We start from the raw sequence: 27047 nt of genomic DNA on the forward strand, positions 1-27047 counted from the left end.
CATTTGGACCCGTTTCCCGCAGAAAAGAAAACACCGGGAGCCACAAAATCCTTCCCACGCCTGACTATTTCCTAATCCGCCACAAAACAAGGATATGTAGTTGAATTAAACGTTCTCTTTTCTTCTGAAAGTTTTCTTCTCTTGGATCTAACCATGGTTGCCCTACCAGGGGTTGAAAAGCTCAAGAAGTCACGTTCCAGCAGGTGCCGCACATTGACGTATATTTTGAGCAAGAGGGAGCCGCAGCAGAGGGATGAAAGAGCCACATGCGGCTCCGGAGCCGTGGGTTGCTGACCCCTGGCGTAGCACATTTTCTACAATTGTTTTAAGCCCAACAAAGGTAAAGGTACAGGAAACAGCAGTGCGTGCAACGCAGACCAGGGGTTACGAAGTGCATCGTGCATTTCCACTGTGAGGTTGCATGCACTACAGTAGGCTGGCTGTTTTCACATCTCCTGTCCTTCATGATAATCTTTGCATGGGGCGAGGGGGGGGGGGGAGTATCAGACCATAAAAGAAGGCCAAAGGTCAAGAGAACCCTGTTTGTGGAAGGTTTGATGTCAGAGCGGTGGAAGTGGGACATGCCGTTGTCGTCGCTGTCTACCTGTCTGGCTAAAACAGAAAGTCTGCATTCTGCTCATAAGCACTATATTTTTGCAGGGCTCACCTTTCCCACAGAATGCAAGTCCTTCGAAGTCTATCCAGATTTCGACTGCTACCGATTTCTACTTTTGGGAGAAGTTGGGGGGAATTTTCCTCCCACCCACTTTCAATCGGACATAGCAAACCAGATCACCTTTCCCCCTCCCCTCAACCTGGGGTGGTCCCAGTAACTGGCTGGAAAAAGACATCTGGCCAGAGGTTCAATCTGCCTAACATCTCTCCACCCGATAGGTCCCTTCATTTGATTTTGGTGTTTCCTGCTGAGCAATGAGCTTTTTGGATGACCTCGTAAAATAAATAACAGAGTTTGGAAGGGACCTTGCCCAGACAGAACAATTGGGGAAGTGGGGATATTCACATATTTTTTTTACTACCAGTTCTGTGGGCATGGCTTGATGGGGTGTGGCAGGGGAAGGATACTGCAAAATCCCCATTCCCTCCCCATTCCTGGGGGGGAAGGGGATTGCAAAATCTTCATTCTCTCCCCACTCTAGGGGAAGGATACTGCAAAATCCTCATTTCCCTCCCCACTCCTGGGGGGAAGAAGATTGCAAAATGTTCATTCTCTCCCCACTCTAGGGGAAGGATACTGCAAAATCCTCATTTCCCTCCCCACTCTAGGGGAAGGATACTGCAAAATCCCCATTCCCTCCCCATTCCTGGGGGGGAAGGGGATTGCAAAATCTTCATTCTCTCCCCACTCTAGGGGAAGGATACTGCAAAATCCTCATTTCCCTCCCCACTCCTGGGGGGAAGAAGATTGCAAAATGTTCATTCTCTCCCCACTCTAGGGGAAGGATACTGCAAAATCCTCATTTCCCTCCCCACTCTAGGGGAAGGATACTGCAAAATCCCCATTCCCTCCCCATTCCTGGGGGGGAAGGGGATTGCAAAATCTTCATTCTCTCCCCACTCTAGGGGAAGGATACTGCAAAATCCTCATTTCCCTCCCCACTCCTGGGGGGAAGATTGCAAAATCTTCATTCTCTCCCCACTCTAGGGGAAGGATACTGCAAAATCCACATTTCCCTCCCCACTCCTGGGGGGAAGAAGATTGCAAAATATTCATTCTCTCCCCACTCTAGGGGAAGGATAGTGCAAAATCCTCATTTCCCTCCCCACTCCTGGGGGGAAGAAGATTGCAAAATCTTCATTCTCTCCCCACTCTAGGGGAAGGATAGTGCAAAATCCTCATTTCCCTCCCCACTCTAGGGGAAGGATACTGCAAAATCCCCATTCCCTCCCCACTCCTGGGGGGGGGGGAAGGATACTGCAAAATCCTCATTCCCTCCCCAGTCCTGGGGGGAAGGATATTGCAAGATCCCCATTCCCTCCCCACTCTGGGGCCGTCCAGAGGTGGTATTTGACAGTTCTCCAAACTACTCAAAATTTCTGCTACCAGTTCTCCAGAACAGGTCAGAACCTGCTGAATTTCACCCCTGCATTGGGGGTGGAAACTGGAGAATGATGGTCATCTCCCCCAAATAATACCACCCTTTCCTATTAAAGTTGAAGGTGATGATCCCAAGTAAGGTTTTGGGGCTGCAAGCAACATTCCCCCCGCCTTGGAATTTTGTGGCCGAAATTTACACAGAGACTGCCTAGATGTTGAATCATGTTGTGGTTGAGAAAGAAAATTTATTCATGGATGGTGAAGTCAACTAATTCCACAGCCTATTTTAGGCTTCACCAACATCTATTTGGAAATGCCAAATTATTACCACAGCTCAAGCCCCATCTCTGGGCCAAGACTCCAATATCATACAATTATCCAAGAAGCGCAATCGGAGGTTCAGAGCCTGTAAACCCTCTCCTCCTGCCGGGTTCAACCATTCACCCTCCCCCCCCCAAAAAATGCATTTTTCCCGCCGCCCCCCCCCCCGACCCAGGAAAAGGCAGAGAAGCGGTTGACTCCAGAGCCAGCTAGTCAATTTTGGCTGAAGATGAAACCTCCAGTCGAGCTGATCTCCCGGAGAAGGTTGGCCAGGGACGACGGATCGGTGGGGTAGGTCCCCCCCACCAGCCTAGCCGGGGGAATCTCCCTCCAGACATTTCCTCCAGAGGTGGGGGCTTGTTTTTCACTCCCGCGAATCCGTTGCTGACTTCCGCACCACGCGTCATGCTCCATCTAGGCTGGCTTGAAGCGCCTTGCCCGAACGGAGGTCCCCCTGTAAACCAACAGGACAACCTACCCGCTGGCCGACCCAAGAAGACCCTGGAGAACCCAACCCAACTCAACTCAACCCAACCCAACCCAACTCAACCCAACCGGGCCTGGTTTGGCGAGAAGCAGTCTCCCTCCGCCCCTACCCAAGGCGCGCCCAGGTGCGTTCGGCTGCCCCTCGCCCCCCCCACCTGCCCGAGACGCCCCCTCCCCTCTCACCTCGACCCTGGGCTTGCTCTGCAGCAGGTGCTCCAGGTAGAGGTCCGAGAGCGCCGTCCTCATGCTGCCGCTGTCCCCGCTCCGCTCGGATTTCAGCGTCATGGTGCGTCGGGGGTTGGCGGGGGCGAGAGGCGATCTTCTCCGGCGCTCCTCCGCGCGCTTCAGCCGGTCCGGGCGAAAGGACCGAGCAGCCGTCAGGCGTCGGGAAGGGAACCGAGGAAGGAGGGTTTGGAGAGCTGGGCCCGCCCGCTCAGCCGCCGGGAGGGGCCAAACGGGAGGGATCTCCCCAACCCCCCCCCCCCCCGCCCCGCCAGCCTGCCGGGCTCCTTTCGCGATTCAGTTCAGCCCGGGGCATCGGGCGGAGGCGCAACCGCGCAACCATCAGAGGCTGGGCCCCGCCAGGGGGTCCCTCTTGCCGCTGTGACTCCTCGTCCCCCTTCCCCACCCGGGTGCAGGCCTTGCAAAGCAGAGGGGAGCTCCCGCGCGAAGTGGGGGTGCCAGGCCGCAGGAATAGGGGTTCACCTACCAACCACCAGGGTTCTGGGTTATGTTTTTTGGAAAACAGGATTTATGGCTTCGGCAGTGCCCCCATCTCCCTCAATAAGTATTGGCTTATTATCCCAAAGGTGCTTTTTTTTTCCTCAAGAGGCCACTGGACTTTCTGGTTTTTCTTTTGAAGAGGTCTCGCTTCTCATCCAAGAAGCTTCTTCAGCTCTGAGCAGACATGGAAGGATTTATACTCCTTGCAGGCAGCTGGTCATTTGCATCTTTTTAGAGGGTCCTTGAAGCACTTGGAGTTTTATCTGTGTCCTCGGGGTCACCTGAGTCCTGCAAATGGTTCCTGTAGTCTGCAATTTTTCCTCTGGAAATCCATCCCTGCTCCCCCACCATTCCAAGGGTCTTCATCCCAAATTGTACAGCTAAAAGTCTGTAGAGATTCTCAGTCCTCCACTGTCCCAAACCTGAAACCAAGAGCAAGACCCAGGTGACCCTGAGGACACAGGTAGACCTCCAGGTGGCCTCAACGACCCTCTAAAAGAACACAAAGGACTAGCTGTCTGCAAGGAATATAAATCTTTCTATTCTCCACCATCCATTGAGAGCTGAAGAAGCTTCTGGGATGAGAAATGAAATGTCTTCAAAGAAAGTAAGGTTCTACATTTAGGCAAGAAAAACGAAATGTACAGGTACAGTATAGGTGGTACCGTCCTCAAAAGTAGTAACTGTGAGAGGGATCTTGGAGTCCTAGTAAACAACCGTCTAAATATGAGCCAGCCATGTCCAGCAGCTGCCAAAAAAGCCAACACACTTCTAGGCTACATAAACAGAGGGATAGAATCAAGATCACGTGAAGTGTTAATACCACTTTATAATGCCTTGGTAAGGCCACACTTGGAATACTGCATTCAGTTTTGGTCTCCACAATGTCGAAAAGATGTGGAGACTCTAGAAAGAGTGCAGAGAAGAGCAACCAAGAGGATTGGGGGACTGGAGACTAAAACATATGAAGAACAGTTGCAGGAACTGGGTATGTCGAGTTTAATGAAAAGAAGGACTAGGGGAGACATGATAGCAATCTTCCAATATCTCAGGGGCTGCCACAAAGAAGAGGGAGTCAAACTATTCTCCAGGGCACCTGAGGGTAGGACAAGAAGCAATGGGTGGAAACTAATCAAGGAGAGAAGCAACTTAGAATTGAGGAGAAATTTCCTGACAGTGAGAACAATTAATCAGTGGAACAGAAGTTGCCTCCAGAAGTTGTGAATGCCCCAACACTGGAAGTCTTTAAGAAGATATTGGATAGCCATTTATCTGGAATGGTATAGGGTTTCCTGCCTAGGCAGGGGGTTGGTCTAGAAGACCTCCAAGGTCCCTCCCAACTCTACTATTGTATTGTAAATACCAGAAAGTCTTGGGGGAAAAAGCACCTTTGGGACAACCATGACATGGATGACTGAGAGTCTGCATAGAAAGATTGGCTTATTGAGTACACCAAGGGTATGGAAGCAGTGGTTTAGGGTACAGCATGGTCCCCTGATGCCAGCTGGGAGGACTAATGCTTGTCCTCCTGAGAGCTACCTTTGCAAAAAGATCAGATTACCAGGGTGGTGGAGAATTTGGATCATGTTTCCTTGGGCTGGCCTCCAAGTAAGTCATCTGGAGTTTTGCAATCACTCTGCACTAACCCCAAGACTGTGTAACTCCACCTCACACCTATTGTGTTCATCTGGCAGAGCACCTGGAGGAAAATCATAACCTAGCAATAAAAGCCAGTTCTTTACTGTCTTTCAGAGTCTGATGTTTTGTATCCCTCACCAGCTAAAAGCAGTCGCCTCTTAGGGTAGCAGGTTTGTGTTGACTAATGTTCGATTTCCTTGGCTTTGATTTAAAGCAGGGCTGCCCAATTTTTGTGGAGTTTAACTCCCAGAATTCCCCAGCCAGCGTGGGCAGTTAGTTCTGGGAGTTCAAGTCCATAAGTCTTAAAATTGAATGATTTGGGGGGCTCTGGCAAGTTTCAAAATAAATAAACAGAAGACAACAAATGTTGAAAAGATTGGGCTGCCATTTGTCAGAAATGGTGTAGAGTCTCCTGCTTGGGTGGAAGGTTGGACTAGACCAATGGAAGGGATCTTGGAGGTCTTTAGTGCAAACCTCTGCTCAAGCAGGAGAGCCTCAACCATTTCAGACAAGTGGCTGTCCAATCTATTCTTGAAAAGTAGGGACCACCTTTGGTGGGAAGGTAACAACATTCTGTGCACCTTCTGCATTTAGTCATGCCAGCCACATGACCACGGAGACATCTTCGGACAGCGCTGGCTCTTTGGCTTTGAAACAAAGATGAGCACCGCCCCCTAGAGTCAGGAATGACTAGCACATATGTGCGAGGGGAACCTTTACCTTTATTTTATCAAAGATGCTTTTTATTATTTCAGATGTTACCAATACTTGCATCTGATCATCCGTTTAAACAATGGCAGATGGATATTTCTAGGTTTATGTGGTAAGGGAACACCCTCCCCCCAAGAATTAGTTATAATTGTCAAAATTGAACCTCTCTGATTTAAAGCAAGCAGTTGTCCCTTGTGACCACAACTTGGGTCACTTGTAAGCTACAGCTTATGGCTTGGCGCCTTCGGTGAACCTGGCCAACTATGGTTCATTCAGAATCATGGTTAAGCAAACCATTTGCCACCACCACGGGCTGTGGCAAAGCCACACTGCTTTGTGTTGCAAGCGGCAGACCTCCCTTCATAACAAAGAACTGTTGTTTGATATCTGCAACTCATCCCCCTTTTCTCTCATGGATGAATTTTCCATGGGAAGCAAAATCATGGGAATGGAAGACCAAATCTGAGCCGCCTTGCGAAATCCCCAGGAAGGAATTAAGGGCCATTGCGCAATGAAATAATTGCTTGGAAATCTTTGTGAAACTGATGCAACTACAGCTGTTGTTTCACAGCTGAGAGATTTACATGCCTGTAATCCTGAAGGAAACCTAATGGGGAGAAAAAAAACTCAGTAAAACCACAAAGCGCACACTGGAATTGCTGTGGGTTGTCGCGTTGTCAAATCCCAGTTTTTCAGGACCTTGTAAATGAAGCTTTGCATTTGACTGGCCTGCCCTTCCACTATGGGAGTCAAGATAATTACTGTTCCAGGGTTAACTTTTATTCAGACTGCATTACTTTCATTCCGAGATAATAGCAAAGGTTGGTCTGTTTGTGAAGTTATCAGACAAGATTGTGGATTGCAAATCAAGGACTTTCCTGGAACTTATAGGACAATATTCTGCACCTTGAAAAATCTTCAGAAGGTGGGCCAGCAAAACACTGATTCCTTCAAGAAGCTGCATTTCAGTCCAGAAGAACACTGAGAAGAGACAGAAATATAAATAAGGATTTGAATTACTATTAGGTCATGTAGGAAAAATGTAGCCTCTACATTTTTTTAGCTGGGTTTTGGATAAATTTTTGCTATTGTTTCATTCTTAAACATAGGGAAGCAGTGGCTCAGTGACTAAGACCCTGAGCTTGTTGATCAAAAAGGCTGGCAGTTTGGTGGTTCGAATCCCTAGTGCCGCGTAACGAAGTGAGTTCAAAAGCACATAAAAATGCAAGTAGAAAAATAGGAACCACCTTTGGTGGGAAGATATCAGCGTTCCATGCGACTTTGGCATTTAGTCATGCCGGCCACATGACCACGGAGATACCTTCAGACAGCACTGGCTCTTAGAGACTGAGATGTGCAAAAACCCCTAGAGTTGGGAATCACTAGCAAATCTGTGAGGGGAACCTTTACATTTACCTTATATGTGTGTGTGTGTGTGTGTGTGTGTGTATGTGTGTGTGTGTTGCAATTGTGCTGATAAATAAATGAAGGGAGATTAGTATAGATCTATTTAGCTCTCATCAGCTAGAGATCTATACCAGTCTCTCTTTATTTATTTATCAGCACAAATGCAACACAAATGTAACAAGGCAACATAAAAAAAATGGCTTTCTGCCTGGATGGCTCCCAGAGTGAGCCGATAGACAGAAAATGGAAGCAGTATGCTCCCTCCTATATTTGGGCATACCAGGGGTTGTGACACAATGCATACATACATACATACATACATATTATGTATGTATGTATGTATGTTTGTATGTATGTATGTATGTATGTAAACTTTTCAACCACACTTCCTTGTCCTTTTAGTTCTTTTTCTCTTTCTCGCTCTATATATTCGCTCTATATATTTTTTTGCTTTTCAAACTTTGAATAAAATTATATGCTAAACAAAAAGTGGGTGTTGTTGATGATATTTGGCCTATTTCAAACCTATTACTCACGCGAAATAGCACAGAACACATTGAAACCAAGCATGATGTGAGTTTATCAAGCTTCGCTGTAGTCTTGTTGACATTGGAGATGTTATGTCTGTCTCCTTCTCCTGGAATTTTTAGAGATACATTTTCAAACCAGCTTTCAGCCGAGCGCTCCTTCCTCTTGGGTATCTCCTGTGCTATTTAAATCTGCCCACTGAAAAAGCCAGCTGGGTTCACCCTTCCCCCTTTATTTTCCGACAATGTCTGACTTCTTGCACAATGAGATGGTATAATTGTGGAAGGTCACACGGGGTCATCTTGGAACAACTGAGTTATTACAGGCTCAGCTTGGAGGAACATCTGTGTTTTGGTGCAACTGAAGATTCCAGCAAGGAGTGGCTTAACACCCTTAGAACAGACTCTGGAGCAGAGTGCAGACCTTACTCAGCAGAGTAGGCAGGAGTTCTCCCAAGTGTAACAAGGCTTTCTTGCTACGGTTTGCAGAAAATGAAGGCCTAAGGGTAAAGATAAAGGTTCCCCTCGTACATGTGTGCTAGTCATTCCCAACTCTAGGGGGCAGTGCTCATCTCCTTTTCAAAGCCGAAGAGCCAGCGCTGTCCGAAGATGTCTCCGTGGCCATGTGGCCGTCATGACTCAACGCCGAAGATGCACGCAACGCTGTTACCTTCCCACCAAAGGTGGTCACTATTTTTCTACTTGCATTTTTATGTGCTTTCAAACTGCTAGGTTGGCAGAAGCTGGGACAAGTAACGGGAGCTCACTCCGTTACGCGGCACTAGGGATTTGAACCGCTGAACTGCCAACCTTTGTGATCGACAAGCTCTGCATCTTAGCCACTGACCCACCGTGTCACTTAATGAAGACCTAGCACATTGCTATTTTCTCCAATTGGTTACCTGCCTAATGTGGGACTTATACACCTTCCATGGTGGTTAGAGGAAGTGCAGAATGTGGAGAACAATAGATTAGGGGAAGCCTGATATAAACAGATGGATGTCAGGCATGAAATATCAGATCCACATGGAAAGGTCCAATTAAACCGATGTATTCCTAAAAACCTATGCACTCAGGGGTGTCAAACTGGCGGCCCGTGGGCCGAATGTGTCACGCCCACCCCAGCACCGCAAATGGGGAAAACATCTCGAAACATCACGTGGTGGCAATATGACGGGGTGAGTTTGACACCCGTGAACTAACTAGTTAAACACCTGCTTGGGGTTAGATAAACGTCAACAGGATTCGTGGGAGGTTTGGATTTAGTTCACTTGTGGCGACATAAGGATTCTAGACTGATTCCTCTCTTAACCCCACCCGCAGTTCTGCCACTCCTTCTCCTACAATGGGTATTTCTCCAAGACTTTAAAGGAAATTCATGCAGGCTGTTATGCAAACAAGTGGTACCTAACTCTTCATTTTCTAAAATCCATGTTCAATTTCTAGAAGTTCGCCCTCCTTCCAAGATTGAGACCTGGAGTGAATTACAATTCCCCAGAAGTGACTTTCAACATACAACTCACTTACGTGGCACAGCAAAGAAGAGACATGACCACAAAGATAACTGGGAAGGCATACAGTGCTCCTCTAGGGAAGGAGTGAGAGACGTGAGCCCAGAGATCATCCAGGTACTCTGACAACCAGGACCGACGGACACCTATGGGAATCAACCCAAAAGATCCCTCAGCTTCTGAGGCAGAATTGTATCATTTTCCCCAATTTCTTGTGGGAGAACGAAACACAAAACACATTTTTCAACCTGAAATGGGAAGAACTGAGGATAAACCCTTGGCTAAACATGTAACTGCTGTTTATAAAATGCTGTTTTTACCTTATTTCTTTTCATCTTTTCATGTAAAAGGCGGGAAACAGCCAGAGGACAAATCGTTGTGAGGGGAAACGAAAATGTAAGATAGGCATGAAAAGATCTCATGCGTTAGACTTAATGGGTCAGTGTAGCTTTCATTACATTTAGCTCAGTGTTTGTCAAACGTAACGACTTTAAAACGTGTGGACTTCCACTGCCAGAATGGTGACTGGAGAATTTTGGGAGTCAATGTCCAGACTTTTTAAAGTTGTCAGGTTTGAAAAACGCTGATTAAGGGAGTGTGGCCTGCCCTCCCCTACCAGCATAATAATCATTTTTATGTTTTCACTAAACCATTTTCCCTGCAGATCCTGGAATGGTTTGTCTAAACTTTGACCAATTGGGTGCTAGAAACCAGACAGCTGGTTTACTAGATTTTCATAAATTAATAGTTGGAAGGGACCTTGTAGGTCATCCAGTCCAACCCCCTACCCAAGCGGACCCTACACCATTTCTGACAGATGGCAATCCAATCTCTTCTTGAAAGTCTCCAGTGATGAAGCTCCCACAACTTCTGAAGGCAACTTCTGTTCCATTGGTTGATTGTTCTCACTGTCAGAAAATTTCCACTTATTTCCAGGTTGAATCTCTCCTTATGCAGTTTCCATCCATTATTCCTTGTCTGGCCTTCAGGTGCTTTGGAAAATAGCTTGACACTGCTATCATGTCCATGTGCTAAACAGTTTCATTTTCCTTATGAAAGATATTTAAAAATACTTCCTCCTTTTATAAACATGAACTATTTGCATTTTAGAGGGGTCAAAGGTTTCTTACCCATCTCAGTAATCTAATGTCCAAATTATTTTCAGTATGTAGGTACGGATTTATGGTACCTGTATATTGCTGAACCAACAACAAACTTGAATGACAATTTATTATTGTATCTCAGTTGCATTAATATATAAACTTATATTTCGAACAAGCAACTTTTTGTCTAGCTTTCCCAAGAGGCAGCTGAAAAGTAGGCGCAGAAACAAGGTGAAGAGATGAAAAATGTATAAGCAAACATGAACTGGACAGACAGTTTGGAAGAATATGTGTCATAAGGTTATGTAACCATTTTAGTATCTAAATTTTTTAACTACATATAGCTGGGGGAAATGAGCAAGAAATACTTTGGGGTACATGCTGGTATCTGATTGGTAATTAGGGGAGAGAATACTGGGCTCAGTTGACCATGGAGTTTAATTCAACCAGAATTATTGTTATGTTTTTAAACTTTTATCCAGTTTACAGATTAATAGAGTTGGAATTGAATTGAATTTGAATTGAATTTATTGCATTTATATGCCGCCCTTTTCCCCGAAGGGGACTCAGGAAGGGACCTTGTAAGTCATCTAGCCCAACCCCCCTGCCCAAGCAGATCCTGCACCATTTTTGATAGATGGCAGTCCAGTCTCTTCTTGAAAACTTTCAGTGATGAAGCTCCCACAACTTCCCAAAGCAACTTCTGTTCCATTGGTTGATTGTTCTCACTGTCAGAAAATTTCTCCTTATTTTCAGGTTGAATCTCTACTTTCATCCATTATTCCTTGTCGGGCCTTTGGGCGTTTTGGAAAATAGTTCGACCCCCTCCTCTCTGTGGCAGCGCCTCAAATATTGGAAGTCTGCTATCCTCTCTCCCCTGGTCCTTCTCTTCACTAGACTAGCCATGCCCACTTCCTGCAACCGTTCATTGAATGTTTTAGCCCCCAATCCCTTAGTCATCATGCTCTTCTCTGCACTTTTTCTAGAGTCTCAACATTTTTTTTATAAGGTGGTGACCAAAACGTTCATTGAATGTTTTAGCCTCCAATCCCCTAGTCATCTTGCTCTTCTCTGCACTTTTTCTAGAGTCTCAACATTTTTTTTATAGGGTGGTGAGGTGACCAAAATTGCATGCAGTATTCTAGGTGTGGTCTTACTAAAGCTTTATAGAGTGTTATTAGTACCTCACTTGATCTGTCCTTGCAACTTAAGATTGCATTGGCTTTTTTGGCTGTCACTGCACACTTCTGGCTCATATTTAACCGGTTGTCAACTAAGACTCCAAGATCCCTCTCACAGTCACTGCTATTAAGCCTGGTTTCATCCAGTCTATATGTGTCCTTTTGGTTTTTCTTACCTAAGTGTAAGACTTTACTTTTCTCTACACTGAATTTCATTTTTTGAGACAGAGCCCAGTGTTCAAGTCTGCCAAGTCCATCTGGATCTTGAGCCCATCATCTAGGGTGTTGGCTATTCCTGCCAGTTTAGTATCACTTTGTGACTCTAGGCATCCTGAGCTAGAGAAGACCTTTCCCTCCATGGGAGGCCATTCCACCCAACCATCGTGTGGCTCTTTTCAAAACTTACGTCGGATCGTGTGTCCAAGATTTGCAGTCTTTGGCCCCGTGGTCCCCCGTAGGGGCACAGAGGGTTGCTTCAGCTGCTTTTCAGGTCTGTGTATTCTAAGCCTGAGGTGCGGCATCCTAAACCTGTAAACGCCCCAGACACAGACTGGAGACGTGGCCATCGAGAGCACCTGGAAGCAGACTATTTCTTGCCACATGACATCCATGATCAGATGCAGGTCAGGTCAGTTAGAGCTGCCTCATGGGCACACACATGCATGCTCACTACGGTGCAAATTTGGGGAAGCACTGGATCACCGGGAAGGTCATTCGAAGTCAATCAAAAGTGTAGAACCAAAACAGTTCCCTAATGGTCAGAAACCAGAAGGGCCTCTGCGGTCCCTAAGCAATAAACCAATATATTCTGGGGACTGATGATGGACCCAGCATGCCGTTTATAATCCTTCTAAGGGGCTCCTCTCAACAAGCTGCAGATCCAAATCAAGGGATGCCCAGAGGAGTTCAACTGCTCGCATACATGGAACCTGGCAACCTTTATGATGTCACTTAAGCCTCTGTAACACAATCTTCCTCCACTCAGTGTCCTTCAGACGTGTTCGGGCCATAATATTCCAGGCAGAGTTTCAAGGGGGGTGGGGGGAAGGGGTCTTTCCCATTCACAGGATCAAGCTATCATGGAGGTGCGTCTATGTGCAGAGACATGCGTGGCAGTGTTGCCTGTCAAATATCTTTGCTACATCTGAAGGAATGCTTCTCATCATGGAAATATACCATGGTGTAGGTAGGAGAGGAACAGCCCGAGGGTGGAGTCAAACAAGCCATCAGCCTAGAACTGTGATGGAGAACCTATGGCACCTGTGCCAGAGATGGCACGCAGAGCCCTCTCAGTGGGCACCCACGCCGTTGCGAGATGCTCTTCTGTTTTTCGGAGTGCCAGAAAATGGCCTGAAAATGGCCCCAAAACAGCCTGAAAATGACCCGAAAAACAGCCTGAAAATGACCTGAAAAACAGCCTGAAAATGACCCCAAAACCAGCCTGAAAATGACCTGAAAAACAGCCTGAAAATGACCCCCAAAACAGCCTGAAAATGACCCGAAAAACAGCCTGAAAAGAGCCTGAAAATGACCCAAAAAACAGCCTGAAAATGACCTGAAAAACAGCCTGAAAATGACCCAAAAAACAGCCTGAAAATGACCTGAAAAACAGCCTAAAAATGACCCCAAAACCAGCCTGAAAATGCCCCCAAAACAGCCTGAAAACAGCCTACAAATGACCACCAAAACAGCCTGAAAATGACCCAAAAAACCACCCTGAAAATGACCTGAAAAACAGCCTGAAAATGACCCAAAAAAACAGCCTGAAAATGACCCAAAAAACAGCCTGAAAATGACCTGAAAAACAGCCTGAAAATGACCCAGCACACACTCATATACGCACTTGCACACAAGTTCCAGTTTGGGCATTCGGTGCTGAAAAGTTTCACCATCACTGGTCTAGAATCAAACTCAAATGGTCTGAGTTTAACTTCTTGGACTTTGCTGAGCCTCACCAAGTGCCAATTTAGAGTTGACCATTAATTGACTCCATGTTTCTGAAAAGGCATGATGTGTGGTCCTGATCCTTCATGCCTGAGGGCAGGGGTGGCATTCTCTCGGTTCAGACCAGTTCACCCAAACAGTTAGTGGAAATTGCAGGGCGCCCTGGCCACCGACCCATCCTGGCTCTATGGTTCCCATTTAGGCCCTTTTTTCGCCAAAAACACGGAAGGATGAGTGTGTGCTGACATTTGTGAACTGGTAGGGAAAGTAAGTGAATACCGACACCGCCTGATGGATGATCTGGGATGGTTTGGAAAGCCCTCCTTTATTCATTAAGATTTGGGCCATTTTTTTTTTATGATGAAGGACGTTTAAACAATCATAGTTAAATAAAAATGGAGGTATAAGGGTAACATGTATAAATATCTGAGTTAAAATACTATGGCAGAAGATATATGATTGTTTTCTTATTGGAAAGATCCAGGCTGATAGATGGCAGAATATAACTTAAAACTAGTGAAACTTAGTAATAATAGATATAACTAAATAAATAATTGATAATGATAATAATGTATACAATGTGTAGTGTTATGATAAGTAATAATTGGATATGAATACTGAATGATAACCATGAAAGGAAGATTAGAAATCCCTTTGGATTTTATACAAAAGTCAATTAAAAAAAAAGAATCAAGCTAGATACAGTTAGGTTTTGATTATTAAGGGTAAAATGTTATGATACAGGATATAGTTAAATAAAGGGGGGATAACGATGATAACTTATATACATATACATGAGTATAATATAAGGAAACTAGATGAAAACTGCCAACAGCGATTTGGAAAGGAGGATTAGAAAAGTCTGTTTTTAAATATTATGGATGTTTAGCTAGAATAGGACATAAGGATTCAGTGTTATTGGAGGATTTTAGAAATATTAAATGAAATGCCAGTATGTGGTTATGTATTAAATTTCGGTATAGTTTATGCTGAAGGATGTTTAAACAATTATAGTCAAACATAAATGGAGGTAATAAGAGTAACATGTATAAATATGTGAGTTAAAATACTTGAGTTAATATGAATTATGCTTGATGACTGTGGAAGAGATGCATGAAAACCTTTTGTAACCAACTGATACACTTTCTACAGTATGTATGGATGAGAATTTTTTTAATGTTGTTTCTTATGTTTAAAAATAAAAAAAAATTGCAAAAAAAAAAGATTTGGGCCATTTTGTGGTGGAATATGTTATACCCTTGCCTGTCCAAAATCTCCCCCCACCCTCTCTAACCATGATGCAAAGCTCCCTTGGTTTTCTCACCATTGGTCTTCGTTGTGTACAAGTTGTGACTCTTACATCCTGTTTCGAATTTTACTGGCCTGTGCTCTTTGGGGTAGTCTTTGGACTGGCAACCATTCTGTAATCTTGGGAAAGAATGCCCTTGGAAAGATGAAGTGAAATAAAATAATAAACCAAGCTCTTCTGAATCACTCCTAGGTTGCATTTGGAAACCTTAAAAAGCTTCATTCCACACTGGGTAATTAATTATTATCAGTATTAATGCTGACTTAGTCAGCTGAAAAGACTTTGCGCTGGGGCATCCGTCAAGAAAAACAAGGGGAGAAAGTACAGATCTTCAGGAGATAAACATTATTTAATTACATGGCTGTATTCTTCAACTACATTCATGCCTGTGTCGAGCAAATGATATGCAAATGCTGAATATATGGTTGGTCCCAAAATTCTTCTGCTGTTTCATTGGGGTGCCATGGAGAAGAGAGGTAACCTAGCTAGAAATTGTAGTTTCAGTACTGATCCTATGAGAATATGGACAGTGTTCTGAGTGAGATGGCTACTGAACATACTCTGAACAACAGTTCTGAACATCTGAAGGACCCACCTGTACGGGATTTTTCCTAACAGGATTGAGGACAAGAGTGGCTCAATTAGGCTAAATTTCCTTAACAAAAATTGGGGACAAGAGTGGCTAAAAGAGAGAGAAACAATCTCCCTTTAGACAGTTGCTAGAAGCAAAAAAAGTTTACTGGTAGCTTAACCACCTCAGATATGGATATGCCTACTAGTAGAGATGAATTCAGCATATTAAAAAGCAGAGACATCACCCTGCCAACGAAAGTGCATATAGTCAAGGCTATGATTTTCCCAGTTGCAATGGATGGCTGTGAAGGTTGGACCATAAGGAAGGCTGAGCACCAAATAATTGAGGCCTTTGAACTCTGGTGCTGGAGAAGACTCCTGCAAGTCCCTTGGACTGCAAGGTGATCAAACTGGTCAGTCCTAGAGATCAACGCTGGCTGCTCTTTAGAAGGTCAGATCCTGAAGATGAACTCAAATACTTTGGCCACGTAATGGGAAGGAAGGACTCCCTGGAGAAGAGCCTCATGCTGGGAACGATTGAGGGCAAAAGAAGAAGGGGATGAGAGAGAATGAGGTGGCTGGATGGAGTCACCAAAGCAATAGGCATGAGCTTAAATGGAATCCAGGGGATGGTACAGGACAGGAAGGCCTGGAGGAACGTTGTCCATGGAGTTGCGATGGGTCAGACATGACTTCGCAACTAACAACAACAGGGATGAATTAAAAGAGTAGCAGCAAACAATTTGTTCAACTGAACAGCCTCTTGATTTGACAGATGACAATTCTGATCGGTCCCATCCTACAAGACTGTTTGTAGTCCAATGTCAAACCAAGGCTGGATCTAGTAAAGGATGTCTATGGTTCACTTTGAGACATGTTGGCTAGATGTTTTGGCCTCCTATATATTATCTGGCTTTCAGGAGCTCTCTGTAGCTTCCTCAAAATGTAGCAAATACTTAACCATTAAAATCTCTGCTCAGGTACTGTGTACCCCCAAAATGAAATTTTTCCTCTCCTTAGTAGGAGGTGCTGCTGATGGTGCTTTTCTCTTCTTTTGATATCAGTGGAATCAATCAATCAGAACAGAGCTGGAAGGGACCTTTGGAGGTCTTCTAGTCCAACCCCCTGCTCAAGCAGGAGAGCCTATAAAATTTGAGACAAGTGTCTGTCTCAATGTCTTTTTCAGAACCTCCCCTGATGAACCATCATGAGAAAGGTGGCGGGGTAAGAAAGTGCCCATTTCAAATCCTCCCTCCCACTAGCTAAAAATGCAGAGCCGAACATAGGAATTCATGCAGCTAATGTTGTCCTGGCTCTAAGAAATCCCGCACAAAGTTTGCAAGAGAAGATATATTTAGAGCCGCAGTGGCGCAGTGGTTAGAGGGCAGCACTGCAGGCTACTTCTGCTGTCTGCCGGCTGCCTGCAATTTGGCAGTTTGAATCTCACTAGGCTCAAGGTTGACTCAGCCTTCCATCCTTCTGAAGTGGGTAAAATGAGGACCCAGATTGTTGGGGGGCAATAGGCTGACTCTGTAAACCGCTTAGAGTGGGCTGGAAAGCACTGTAAAGTGGTATATAAGTCTAAGTGCTATTGCAGGTTAACTCTGCCCATTGTCTGGAGTTTGATCCTGACTGGCTCAAGGTTGACTCAGCCTTCCATCCTTCCAAGGTGGGTAAAATGAGCTTAGAGACAGCTGTAAAAGCACTGTGAAGCGGTATATAAGTCTAAGTGCTATTGCAGGTTAACTCTGCCCATTGTCTGGAGTTTGATCCTAACTGGCTCAAGGTTGACTCAGCCTTCCATCCTTCCAAGGTGAGTAAAATGAGCTTAGAGACGGCTTTAAAAGCACTGTGAAGTGGTATACACAAGTCTAAGTGCTATTGCTATATTGCTATTCCTTAATTCCAAAATGCAATTTTAACAAAACTTATTAAGCGCTATCCTATTGCAACCTTCTGCAGAGCCTTCGTATTGTTCTTTATGCAGCAAAACACCGTTGGCAAAAATACAAGGGTAACAGGAGTTTATTTTACGATGATAAATGTACAATATTGTGGTGGGCCGGGCAGGGAAGGACCCTCCTTGTTTGAGTGTTTGCAGCAAAAGCCAAAGATGGTGTCATCTGGACTTAGTAGTCCATCTGCTCCGTGTCACAGCCCAAGACTTCCATCCTCAGGGCAATATATTTGTTCCACTTGAGTGGGTGTATCCTCAAATATTTGGCAAAGAATGGGACATCCAGAAAGTTCATCACGGGCTGGAAATAATCCTGATTTCCCTGGAAAACCTGAAAAACAAGAGGATCGTAACCAGGGGTGGGCTGCTACAGGTTCGCTTGGGTTTGGGAGAACCTGTAGCTAATGTTATGGGCAGTTCAGAGAACCTCCAAATCCCACCCCTGGCTGGCCCTGTCCACACCTCCCTGCCCCTCACACACCACCCCTTCCCAGAGTCTCCACGCAGCCTGCTTTGGAGGTGAGATAAGCCAGGGCCCATATGGAGGCTCGGGGAGGGGGAAAAACAGGCCTCTTGGAAGTTCCGGAAGGCTGGAAATGGGCCTGTTTCTGGCCTCCGGAGGGCCTCTGAAGCCTGGGGGATGCAGTTTTCGCCCTCCCAGAGGCTCTAGGAAAGCCTCCAGGGCCTGGGGAAGATGGAAATGCCCCTCTTGCCATGGTGCAGGAGGCCAACTAGTCATGCCCACCATAGCCACACCCAACCAGCAGTCAGGCAGAGAACCTATTGCTGAAATTTTTGAAGCCCACCCCTGATCGTAAGACTCGCTTTTCTCAGACCTTTTCACTGATAAGCTAAAATTGACCCTACTGATAGTCCTCAACTTACAACCGTTCAAAATGTACAATAGCACTGAGAAAAGTGGCTTATGGCCGCTTTTTCACACTTACGACCTATGTAGCATCCCCACAGTCACGTGATCAAAATTCAGATTCTTGGCAACTGGTTCCTATTTATGACGGTGGCCTGTGCAATGTCCTGGGGTCAGGTGTTCCGCTTTTGCGACCGTCTTACATGCAAAGTCAATGGGGAAGCCAGATTCACTTCACCGCCGAGTTACTAACGGACCAACTGCAGTGATTCACTGAATAACTGTGGCAAGAAAGGTTGCAAATGGGGAAACAGTCACTTATAGCAACGGTCTCCCTTAGCAACAGAAAGTTTGGGCTCAATTATGGTCGTACGTCGAGGACTACCTATATGACTAGCTTAGGAATTCTGGGGATTGAAGTCCACACATCTTAAAGTTGCCAAGGTTGGAAAACATTCGTTAGTATATGTTAGGAATATAATCTAACGGCTGGGTTGGCAATATATAAATCATATAGCAATGCTGTACCTGTTTCTTTAAATCATACTGTAAAATGGATTGGTTGCTGTTTTCCTCAATCGGCCATAAGAGGGAGCCAGAATGACTATTAGCTCTCTCTATTTGTTAGATGCTGGGCTGATCTGATCTGAGTGTTTTGGAAGTTGGCTGTTAGAAAGTGCTATGAGCTATTGTAAGTTTTGCAACTGCTAGCAAACTTTGAGTACCGGACTGTTTGTATGTTTATGGACTATGTTATTTGGATTATCCCTTAACAGAAAGACGTTGATGACTGACTGTCTTATCCGTGTATGACTTGGACTCTTTGATGGACTCTGATACCTCTATTTCCACGAAAGTAAAAGCCTATTTAAACTGCAGTGTCTCTGTATGCTGGTTTGTGTGTTCTCCAACACAACTCTCACAACGCTTTTCTGAATGCACTCGCTCTCCCAACAGGAAGCTTCCCTAACAGTATATAAGGAGAGCAATCCCCAATGAAGGAACATTTAATGCTATCGAAACAAAAGACACAGAAATCCAGCACAGTTCACTTAACAAATATTTCACTCAGCAACATACATTTTGGACTCAATTGTGGTCTTAAGATGAGGACTCCCTTTAGGCCGAAATGGTACTGACCTGTTTCTCCCCATGTTGCAGAACCAATGTCCAGTTTTGACCATCCATGCTGGTGGAAAGGCTGAACTCCTTTACAAACATATGAGTGAAGACAGATTTGGCACCTTGAGTTATTAATCCTGTCACCCGTACGACCTTCTTAAAGTTCACCTGAAGCCACTCGGCTGTGCTGTCAACCTGGGGGAGGAGATGGAAATTACATCCTTGCTCCAGCCTTGGAAAACAAAAACATTTCAGCCATAAGAAAGGCTAAGCGCCAAAGAATTGAGGCCCTTGAACTATGGCACTGGAGAAGACTCCTGCGAGTCCCTTAAGCTGCAAGGCGATCAAATTGGTTAGTCCTAGAGATCAACTCTGGCTGCTCTTTAGAAGGCCAGATCCTGAAGATGAAACTCAAATACTTTGGCCACATAATGAGAAGAAAGGACTCCCTGGAGAAGAGCCTAAAACTGGGAAAGTTGGAGGGCAAAAGAAGAAGGGGACGACAGAGAATGAAATGGCTGGATGGAGTCACCGAAGCAGCCAGTGTGAGCTTAAATGGACTCCAGAGGATGGTAGAGGGCAGGAAGGCCTGGAGGAACGTTGTCCATGGGGTCGCGATGGGTCAGACATGACTTCGCAACTAACAACAACAACAAGACCATGATGTGTACTGGCTGAGGACTTAATCGTGGTTTATTAAAACAGTTCTAGTGAAGCAAAGCACGACTTCGCAATTAACAACAACAAGGATGAATTAAAGAGAAGCAGTAAACCATTTGTTCAACTGAACAGCCTCTTGATTTGACAGATGATACTTCTGATCGGTCCCATCCTACAAGACTGTAGCCCAACATCAAACCAAGGCTGGGTCTAGTAAAGGATAAGTCTACTTCTAGCCTCTGAGTCTTGTTTCGTTGCGGGTGTTACTTGGAATCCTGACACTATAGACATTCAATTTACCTTTGGTCTCCATGCATTGATTCTTCCTTTCAAATTGAGCCGGGCCAGAAAGGGAGACCAAGTAGCAAATGCATTGTCAATCCAAGAGGAGGCAGTAATCTGTTCATTAGAAATGAACTTGCTCTCCATTCCTAGTGGCATGGAGCAACCTAAAGGAAAAGAAAATAGACAATCGTAGTAACCCTCATTTAGTACACAGAATCATAGCATTGGAGGGCACCTTGGAGGTCTTTTAGTCCAAGATCTGCTCAAGGCCGAAGACCTTAATACCAGGGGTGTCAAACTGATTACATTGAGGCAGGGATGGGTTCCTCTCCAGGTTGGTACCGGTTTGCCTTGCTCGCTTGCTCGCCCGCCACAAGTTGCTCATGCATGTGGAGTTGACTGTAAATTGTTCTGTACATGTGCAGAAAATGACGGCAATGGCAGAAGAGACCGGGGAACCGGTTCAGGGGTGTGGGCAGCCTGGGTCACTGCTGGTTCTGCGACTCAGGTCAAATTACTGCTACCGGTTCAGCCGAACCGGGAGCAACCCATCTCTGCATTGAAGGCTGCATCAGGGTTGTGTTTGACCTCAGGGACCCGGGTAGGCGCAGCCAGGATGGGCGTGGCCAGCTTGACGTCACTTGTGTTGGGAGCATCTGTGGTGGCCTGAGCACTTTGCCAGAGAAAACGGGCTCCTGAGCTCCGTTATAGGCTGAGACGGCCTCCTGCAATTCTCTACCAGCAAAAACGGACCTCTGGAGGACGCGCCTGCAGCCCCCCCGAGCTCTCTTTTTGCTGGCAGAGGCATCACAGACCAGCCTTTCACTGTTTCCAGGATGGCCTGGATCTAAGCACCCTTCAGGCCAGATCCAGCCCCTGGGCCTTGAGTTTGACACCCCTGCCTTATACCATTTGTGGTCAAATGGTTGTCCACTCTTGTCCATTTAGCTTCAGTAGCCTCTTTCCTCTACCTCTATCCCTTGTGCCAGATCTTCATTCCTTGAATGGCATTCACTTGTGTGCATTGTAGACCAAACACCAGCTGCGTCTGATCAAGACATCGTAACCCTTGTTGCCTTCATCGTGGGGGACAAGTCCTGCCTGGCAGTGAATTTTACCCTGATTTTTAAAATCATACTATTTTTACCCCTTACAGCAGTGGTGGGATTCAGCCAGTTCGCACCTATTCAGGAGAACCGGTTGATAACTTTCTAAGCAGTTCGGAGAACCGGTTGTTGGAAGAAATCTTTTGTTTTTTTCCCATTTTACAGGGCTAATCCTGTAAAAAGCAGGAAGGAAACATTCTGGTGTTGTTTCTAGCCTAATCTTTATTGACCTGCTTACAGAAACTGCCTCTCCAGTTAACCTTTATTACCATTGTAACAACTAAGGTGAAGTGCCCATCGACCTGAGTGACATTGACTTGGCCACACCCACATGATCACATGACCACCGAGCCCCACCTATCCAGCTGGTCATTAGGGTAGAGAACTGGTTGGTAAATTATTTGAATCCCACCACTGCCTTACAGAGTTAGTCATTTACCTTCTTATTAACTATGCATTTGTTTGCTCAGCAGTTAACCCATGGACCTTTCTCCCAAGTACATTTGTACTGTACTAGAGCCGGTGAAACGGAGTGATTAAGAGGTTGAACCGGGACTTAACTTGAAGTCCAACCTTAGCCACAGACGCTCCCTGGAGACTTAGGGCCTGTCTTTCTCTCTTAGTCTAATCAACCTGAAGATTGACTCAGCCTTCCATCCTTCCAAAGTGGGTCAAATGAGGACCCAGATCGTTGGGGACAATATGCTGACTCTGTAAACCACTTAGAGAGGGCTGTAAAGCACCATGAAGCGGTATATAAGTCTAAGTGCTATTTCTATTGCTTTGGTGAAAAATGGGGAAAGAAAGTACTAAGTAGGCTGCCTTTTGCTCCTACAGGAAAAGTAGCTACTAATGCATTAGCTAATCTAATGAATACAAGAATAACAAATGACAGGATTGCGGACTATATTGATTAGGTAGAAACATCTCCGTATTTTAAGCAGCTTTGGTACCTGTATGTCTCCGTCCAGGTGAGAAAATGCCTGGTATGGACCTTAAAAGTTCTCATTGGGATGGAAATGATATTCCTTAAAGAAGACTAATCCATGAGAGGCAATATGTTCATTCCAGAGGTTTCAAACCCAAGCCCTGCGGGCTAGATCTAGCCCAGAGGGTGCTTTGATCTGGCCCGCAGAGCTGACCTGGAAACAGCAAAGCACCAGCCCATGATGCCACTGCCAGTGAAAATGGAGCTCGGGAGGGCCGTGCACATTTTCCCTGGCAGAGGGTTGCAGGAGGCTGTCACAGTCAAAAACGACACTGGGGAGCCTGTTTTCACTGACAGAGCACTTGGCCCTCCACAGCTGCCCTCGATACGAGGGATGTGAAGCTGGCCACGCCCCACCTCATCCCCACTGCCTCTCAACCACCCCACCATCCTATGAATGGAAAAAAAAGAAGGAAAAGTCTCGTTCCATACTGTTCAGGTCACAGCCTAGCAGCTCCATCCTCAAGGTGTTGCGAAAGTTGAAGTGCGTTGGGTGGAGACGGAGATAACGGGCTACAATGGGAGGGTCGAAGGCATTGTCTTTCACGCTCACTCCATCCACGTTTCCAAAGAATGTCTGCAGGCAAGAAGCGAAAAGCAGCTCTGTTGACATCGGGGCATACAAGGGAGGGCAAGAGGAGTGGTGCGGTGGCCTAGAGGTGGAGCTCTCGCCTCACAATCAGGAGGCGGTGAGTTCGATCCTAGGTAGAGGCAGATATTTCTCTCTTTGGGAACACTGAGAATATATCTGCTGAACAAATCTCCGCATTGGCATCAGGAAGGGCATCTGGCCAGTGAGCACTCAACTCCGTTCAGTTGCCCAGACTCTACCCCGCAAGGGATTATGGGGTTGTTAAATGAAGATGGTGATGATGATGCAACGGAGGACAGGAGTTTTTATTAGGGGCTCTGCGTGAAATCCATAACCTGGGATAGACAGCAATTTATCTTCGGCAGAAGTGGAAGAGTGAGGAACTGCTGGTTTGCATCACAGCCAGTTGGGCATAGTGCTTAAGTCAAGGCTAGAAACTGGCATATCGTGACATTTTATCCTGCGGTGAGCCCAGAGGCTAACTGGTGTAAGAGATGACCAGGCTGAGCCCAAGGATGGGATCAAACACATCATCGGTTTGGATTCACTTTGTATTCACAAGAGATCTCTCTCCAGCCCCCTTGACTAGATTCCATTGACTCTTATCCAGGGATGAACTGCTAAGGGTTCACCCAGGTTTGGGAGAACCTGTAGCTAACATTATGGCCAGTTCGGAGAACCTCCAAATACCACCCTGCCCTGCCCCTCCCACCCTGCCCCAACCCTCCCAGAAGTCTCCACGTGGCCCAATTTGGATGCAAGGTAATTGAAGGGCCTACGCGGAAGCTCAGGAGTGGGCGGGAATGGGCCTCCCAGAAGTTCCAGAAGGGCAGAAACGGGCTTGTTTCTGGCCTATGGAGGGCATCCAGAGCCTGGGGGAAGCAGTTTTCGATCTCTTGGAGGCTCGAAGAAAGCCGCCGGAGCCTGGGGAAGGGAAAAACGGCCCCTCCACCATTTTGCCGGAGGCTGATTAGGCCACTTCTTCCAGGCCTAGGAAGGAGACTCTGAGACTTCTCAAAAACCTTGCCAAGAAAACTGAAGGGCAGAACTGGACATGATTGAAGAAGAATTGGATAAGATTGAACAACAACAACAACAACAACAACAACAACAACAACAACAATAATAATAATAATAATAATAATAATAATCTCTGGTTTGCATACAGCCCAGCCTAGATTCAGTCCTCAACATCTCCAGGATGGACTCTCAAAAATAACCATTTTGCCTATACCCACATACCCATATGACACAGGGAAACATCACAGTCTAGTTTGAATGTATACATATATACATGGCATATATACATGGGAAGAATCACGGATGGCATAAGCAACAAAGCTGTTACAGAAGCTCATAGTCCTGCTATAGATAAAGCACTGCCACCACCTGTTGGTCATTGATGTACGCATCCCATTTATCAGCATGTATAATCTGAGCCATAAAAAACCTCTGAAATCCTGTGCCAAGCAAAGTCCTCAGTCTGCATTAACAAACACTGGGTTGTTTTCAGTGGTGTGCCAAATATTCGAATCGCTGTGTTATATTCTTGATTTGTTCTCCTTTTGTGGTGCTTAAGAAAGATGGGAACATAGCCATTCTCGCATTCTTTCTCAGGCACAAATAATCCTTTATTTAGCCCCTTTTTCTACCCCCAACTATAATGTTTTTAGTTTTGTGACCCGACAAATGCCCGAACGACGAAAGCGTGCCGACAAAACCGTGGCGCTAAAACCGCGATGTCAAAAGTGCGCCGACAAAAGTGCGCCGACAGAAGCGCGATTTAAGTTAAGGTAAGGTTTAGGGTTAGGGTTAGGGTTAGGGTTAGGGTTAGGGTTAGGGTTAGGGTTAGGGTTAGGGTTACAGCGCGCTGTTGTCGGCGCACTGTTGTCGGCGCACTTCAGCGCTCATTCGTCGGCGCGGTTTTGTCGGCGCGGTTTTGTCACTGCGGTTTAGTCAGGCGCGCTTTTGTCATTCGCGCATTTGTTGTGGAACCTTTAGTTTGAGGCTACTTCTCAGATTTAGGAATTATCTGGCAGCTGCAAATATCAGATTTAATGGAGCCTTTTCCATCCCGGATGTATTAAACTCATTGTTATTATTGCGGTCATCAGGAGTTAATTAAAAGGGAAAACCAGCTCTCAACTCTGCAGCAGAGGTGGTATTCAGCCGGTTCTGACCAGTTCTGGAGAACCGGTAGCAAAAGTTGTGAGTAGTTCAGAGAACCGGCAAATACCACCTCTGGCTGGCCCCACCCCGTCTATTCGCTGCTTCCCGAGTCCCAGCTGATTGGCTGGGTCTTCTTTTGTTGCCCTGCACAGGAGAATAGAGCTGGAAAGCAGGTTAGTGGGGTGGGTAAGGAATGGAGATTTTGCAGTGCCCTTCCCCCAGGAGTGGGGAGGGAAATGGAGATTTTTGTAGTATCTTTCCCCTGCCATGCCCACCCTGCCTACCAAGGCACTCCATGCCCACTAAGCCATGCCCATAGAACTGGTAGTAAAAATGTTTGAATCTCACCACTGCTCTGCAGGTGGCAATTTTAAAGATTTGCAACCTCAATATGTCTGAAGCGTACTGCTGCATTTATTTAGGCGTTGACTAGCTTAAACATCCCTTGTAGCATGAAATTATGGTTTGCATTCTCAACTGTATTATTACGTTTTTCAAACCGTCTTTCTGTTTTTCTGATTACAGGAGAATCGTTGGGGGAAAATAATTACCATTTGGGAACTGGTGGAATTGCCTTTATAACTCTTCCAATTCTCTCCATCCAGACTATAGAAGATGACAAACTGGGAGATGTAATAGTTGGAGAATTTCTGCCGAGCTCCTTGGGTCTTTATTCCATGGATGATCTTGGGTTGGAGCAAGTCCACCTGGAGAAGAAGGACACTCTTTTCTTTTAGAAAACAAAGCTTCTATAAAGCATCTTTCCTCAACTTCCAGATGTTTGGAATTGCATCTCCCAGAGTTCCAAATTCAACATAGAATCATGGACTCAAAACACATTGAAAAAGACTGTCATGTAGACTATCCATATTGGCAGATGGAACAAAATGGACCACAGCTAAATATATCAATGGCCTAACCTAGTAAGGGACGTGGTAGCTCAGTGGCTAAGACGCTGAGCTTGTCAATCAAAAAGGTCTGGAGTTTGGCGATTCGAATCCCTAGTGTTGCGTAATGGAGTGAGCTCTTGTTAATTGTCCCAACTTCTGCCAACCTAGCAGTTTGAAAGCATGTAAAATGCAAGTAGAAAAATAGAGACCATCTTTGATGGGAAGGTAACAACGTTCCGTGAGTCTTCACCATTTAGTCATACCAGCCACATGACCATGGAGACGTCTTCAGACAGTGCTGCCTCTTCGGCTTTGAAACGGAGTTGAGCATCGCCCCCTAGATTTGGGAATGACTAGCACATATGTGCGAGGGGAACCTTTACCTTTAACCTAGTAAAAAATAAGGGGTCCTTGGTACTCCCTGAGCTCGCTTGTTTTCTTGAAGACGTTTCATTACCCAAACTAGGTAATATCATCAGTGCTCTCTGCATCATCACTGCAGCCAGCACTGATGAGGTTACCTAGTTGGGTAAGGAAATGTCTGCAAGAAAACAAGCGAGCTCAGAGGGTGCCAAGGACCCCTCATGTCAATCCTGAAGCTACAAATATTCTCCATTATTACTAGTAAATAGTAGCTACCTGTGTTCACAAAGCAAAAGAGAAAAGTAAGACTGATCATGGCATCTTCAGCTTTTCTGTCTCGGAGGATGAGAAATCCAACAGAATGCATAAGGGAATGGTTTAGCTTCAGAATTCAAACGCATGGCGTCTCATGCATTGGCCAATGATGAGATGGAACATAAGGTCTTCCAGAGGATATTTATAAGGATAAATATCTGGAAACTGCCCATTTTGACTATGTCAGAAGGACATTTGTCCATTAAACAGAAATGGCACTTGACCATCATTCGTAACGCCAC

At 45.7% G+C, this 27047-nt stretch overlaps 2 protein-coding genes and 1 long non-coding RNA gene across 3 annotated transcripts in view; 1 reads left to right on the top strand and 2 right to left on the bottom strand.

The window, feature by feature from the left end:
* MPP1 (membrane palmitoylated protein 1) overlaps positions 1–3275 on the bottom strand; it is a 38323-nt gene extending 35048 nt beyond the window's left edge. The window contains exon 1 of the mRNA XM_032227706.1: positions 3047–3275. Within this exon, the coding sequence (XP_032083597.1) occupies positions 3047–3148 (102 nt within the window). The 5' untranslated portion in view covers positions 3149–3275. The remainder of the gene's footprint in view (positions 1–3046) is intronic.
* LOC116515585 lies at positions 2768–9768 on the top strand. Its single transcript, XR_004256265.1, has 2 exons — positions 2768–2988; positions 9316–9768. It is a non-coding gene; the product is annotated as an uncharacterized LOC116515585 (long non-coding RNA).
* A 7729-nt stretch (positions 9769–17497) lies between these two features.
* F8 (coagulation factor VIII) overlaps positions 17498–27047 on the bottom strand; it is a 50458-nt gene continuing 40908 nt past the window's right edge. The window contains exons 22-26 of the mRNA XM_032228216.1: positions 25789–25944; positions 22909–23053; positions 20398–20546; positions 19456–19632; positions 17498–17778 (exon numbers count right to left, since the gene is read on the bottom strand). Of these exons, the coding sequence (XP_032084107.1) occupies positions 17620–17778; positions 19456–19632; positions 20398–20546; positions 22909–23053; positions 25789–25944 (786 nt within the window). The 3' untranslated portion in view covers positions 17498–17619. The remainder of the gene's footprint in view (positions 17779–19455; positions 19633–20397; positions 20547–22908; positions 23054–25788; positions 25945–27047) is intronic.

This window comes from Thamnophis elegans, chromosome 12 (assembly GCF_009769535.1).
Source record: "Thamnophis elegans isolate rThaEle1 chromosome 12, rThaEle1.pri, whole genome shotgun sequence".
In the NCBI taxonomy this organism is placed as follows: Eukaryota; Metazoa; Chordata; class Lepidosauria; order Squamata; family Colubridae; genus Thamnophis; species Thamnophis elegans.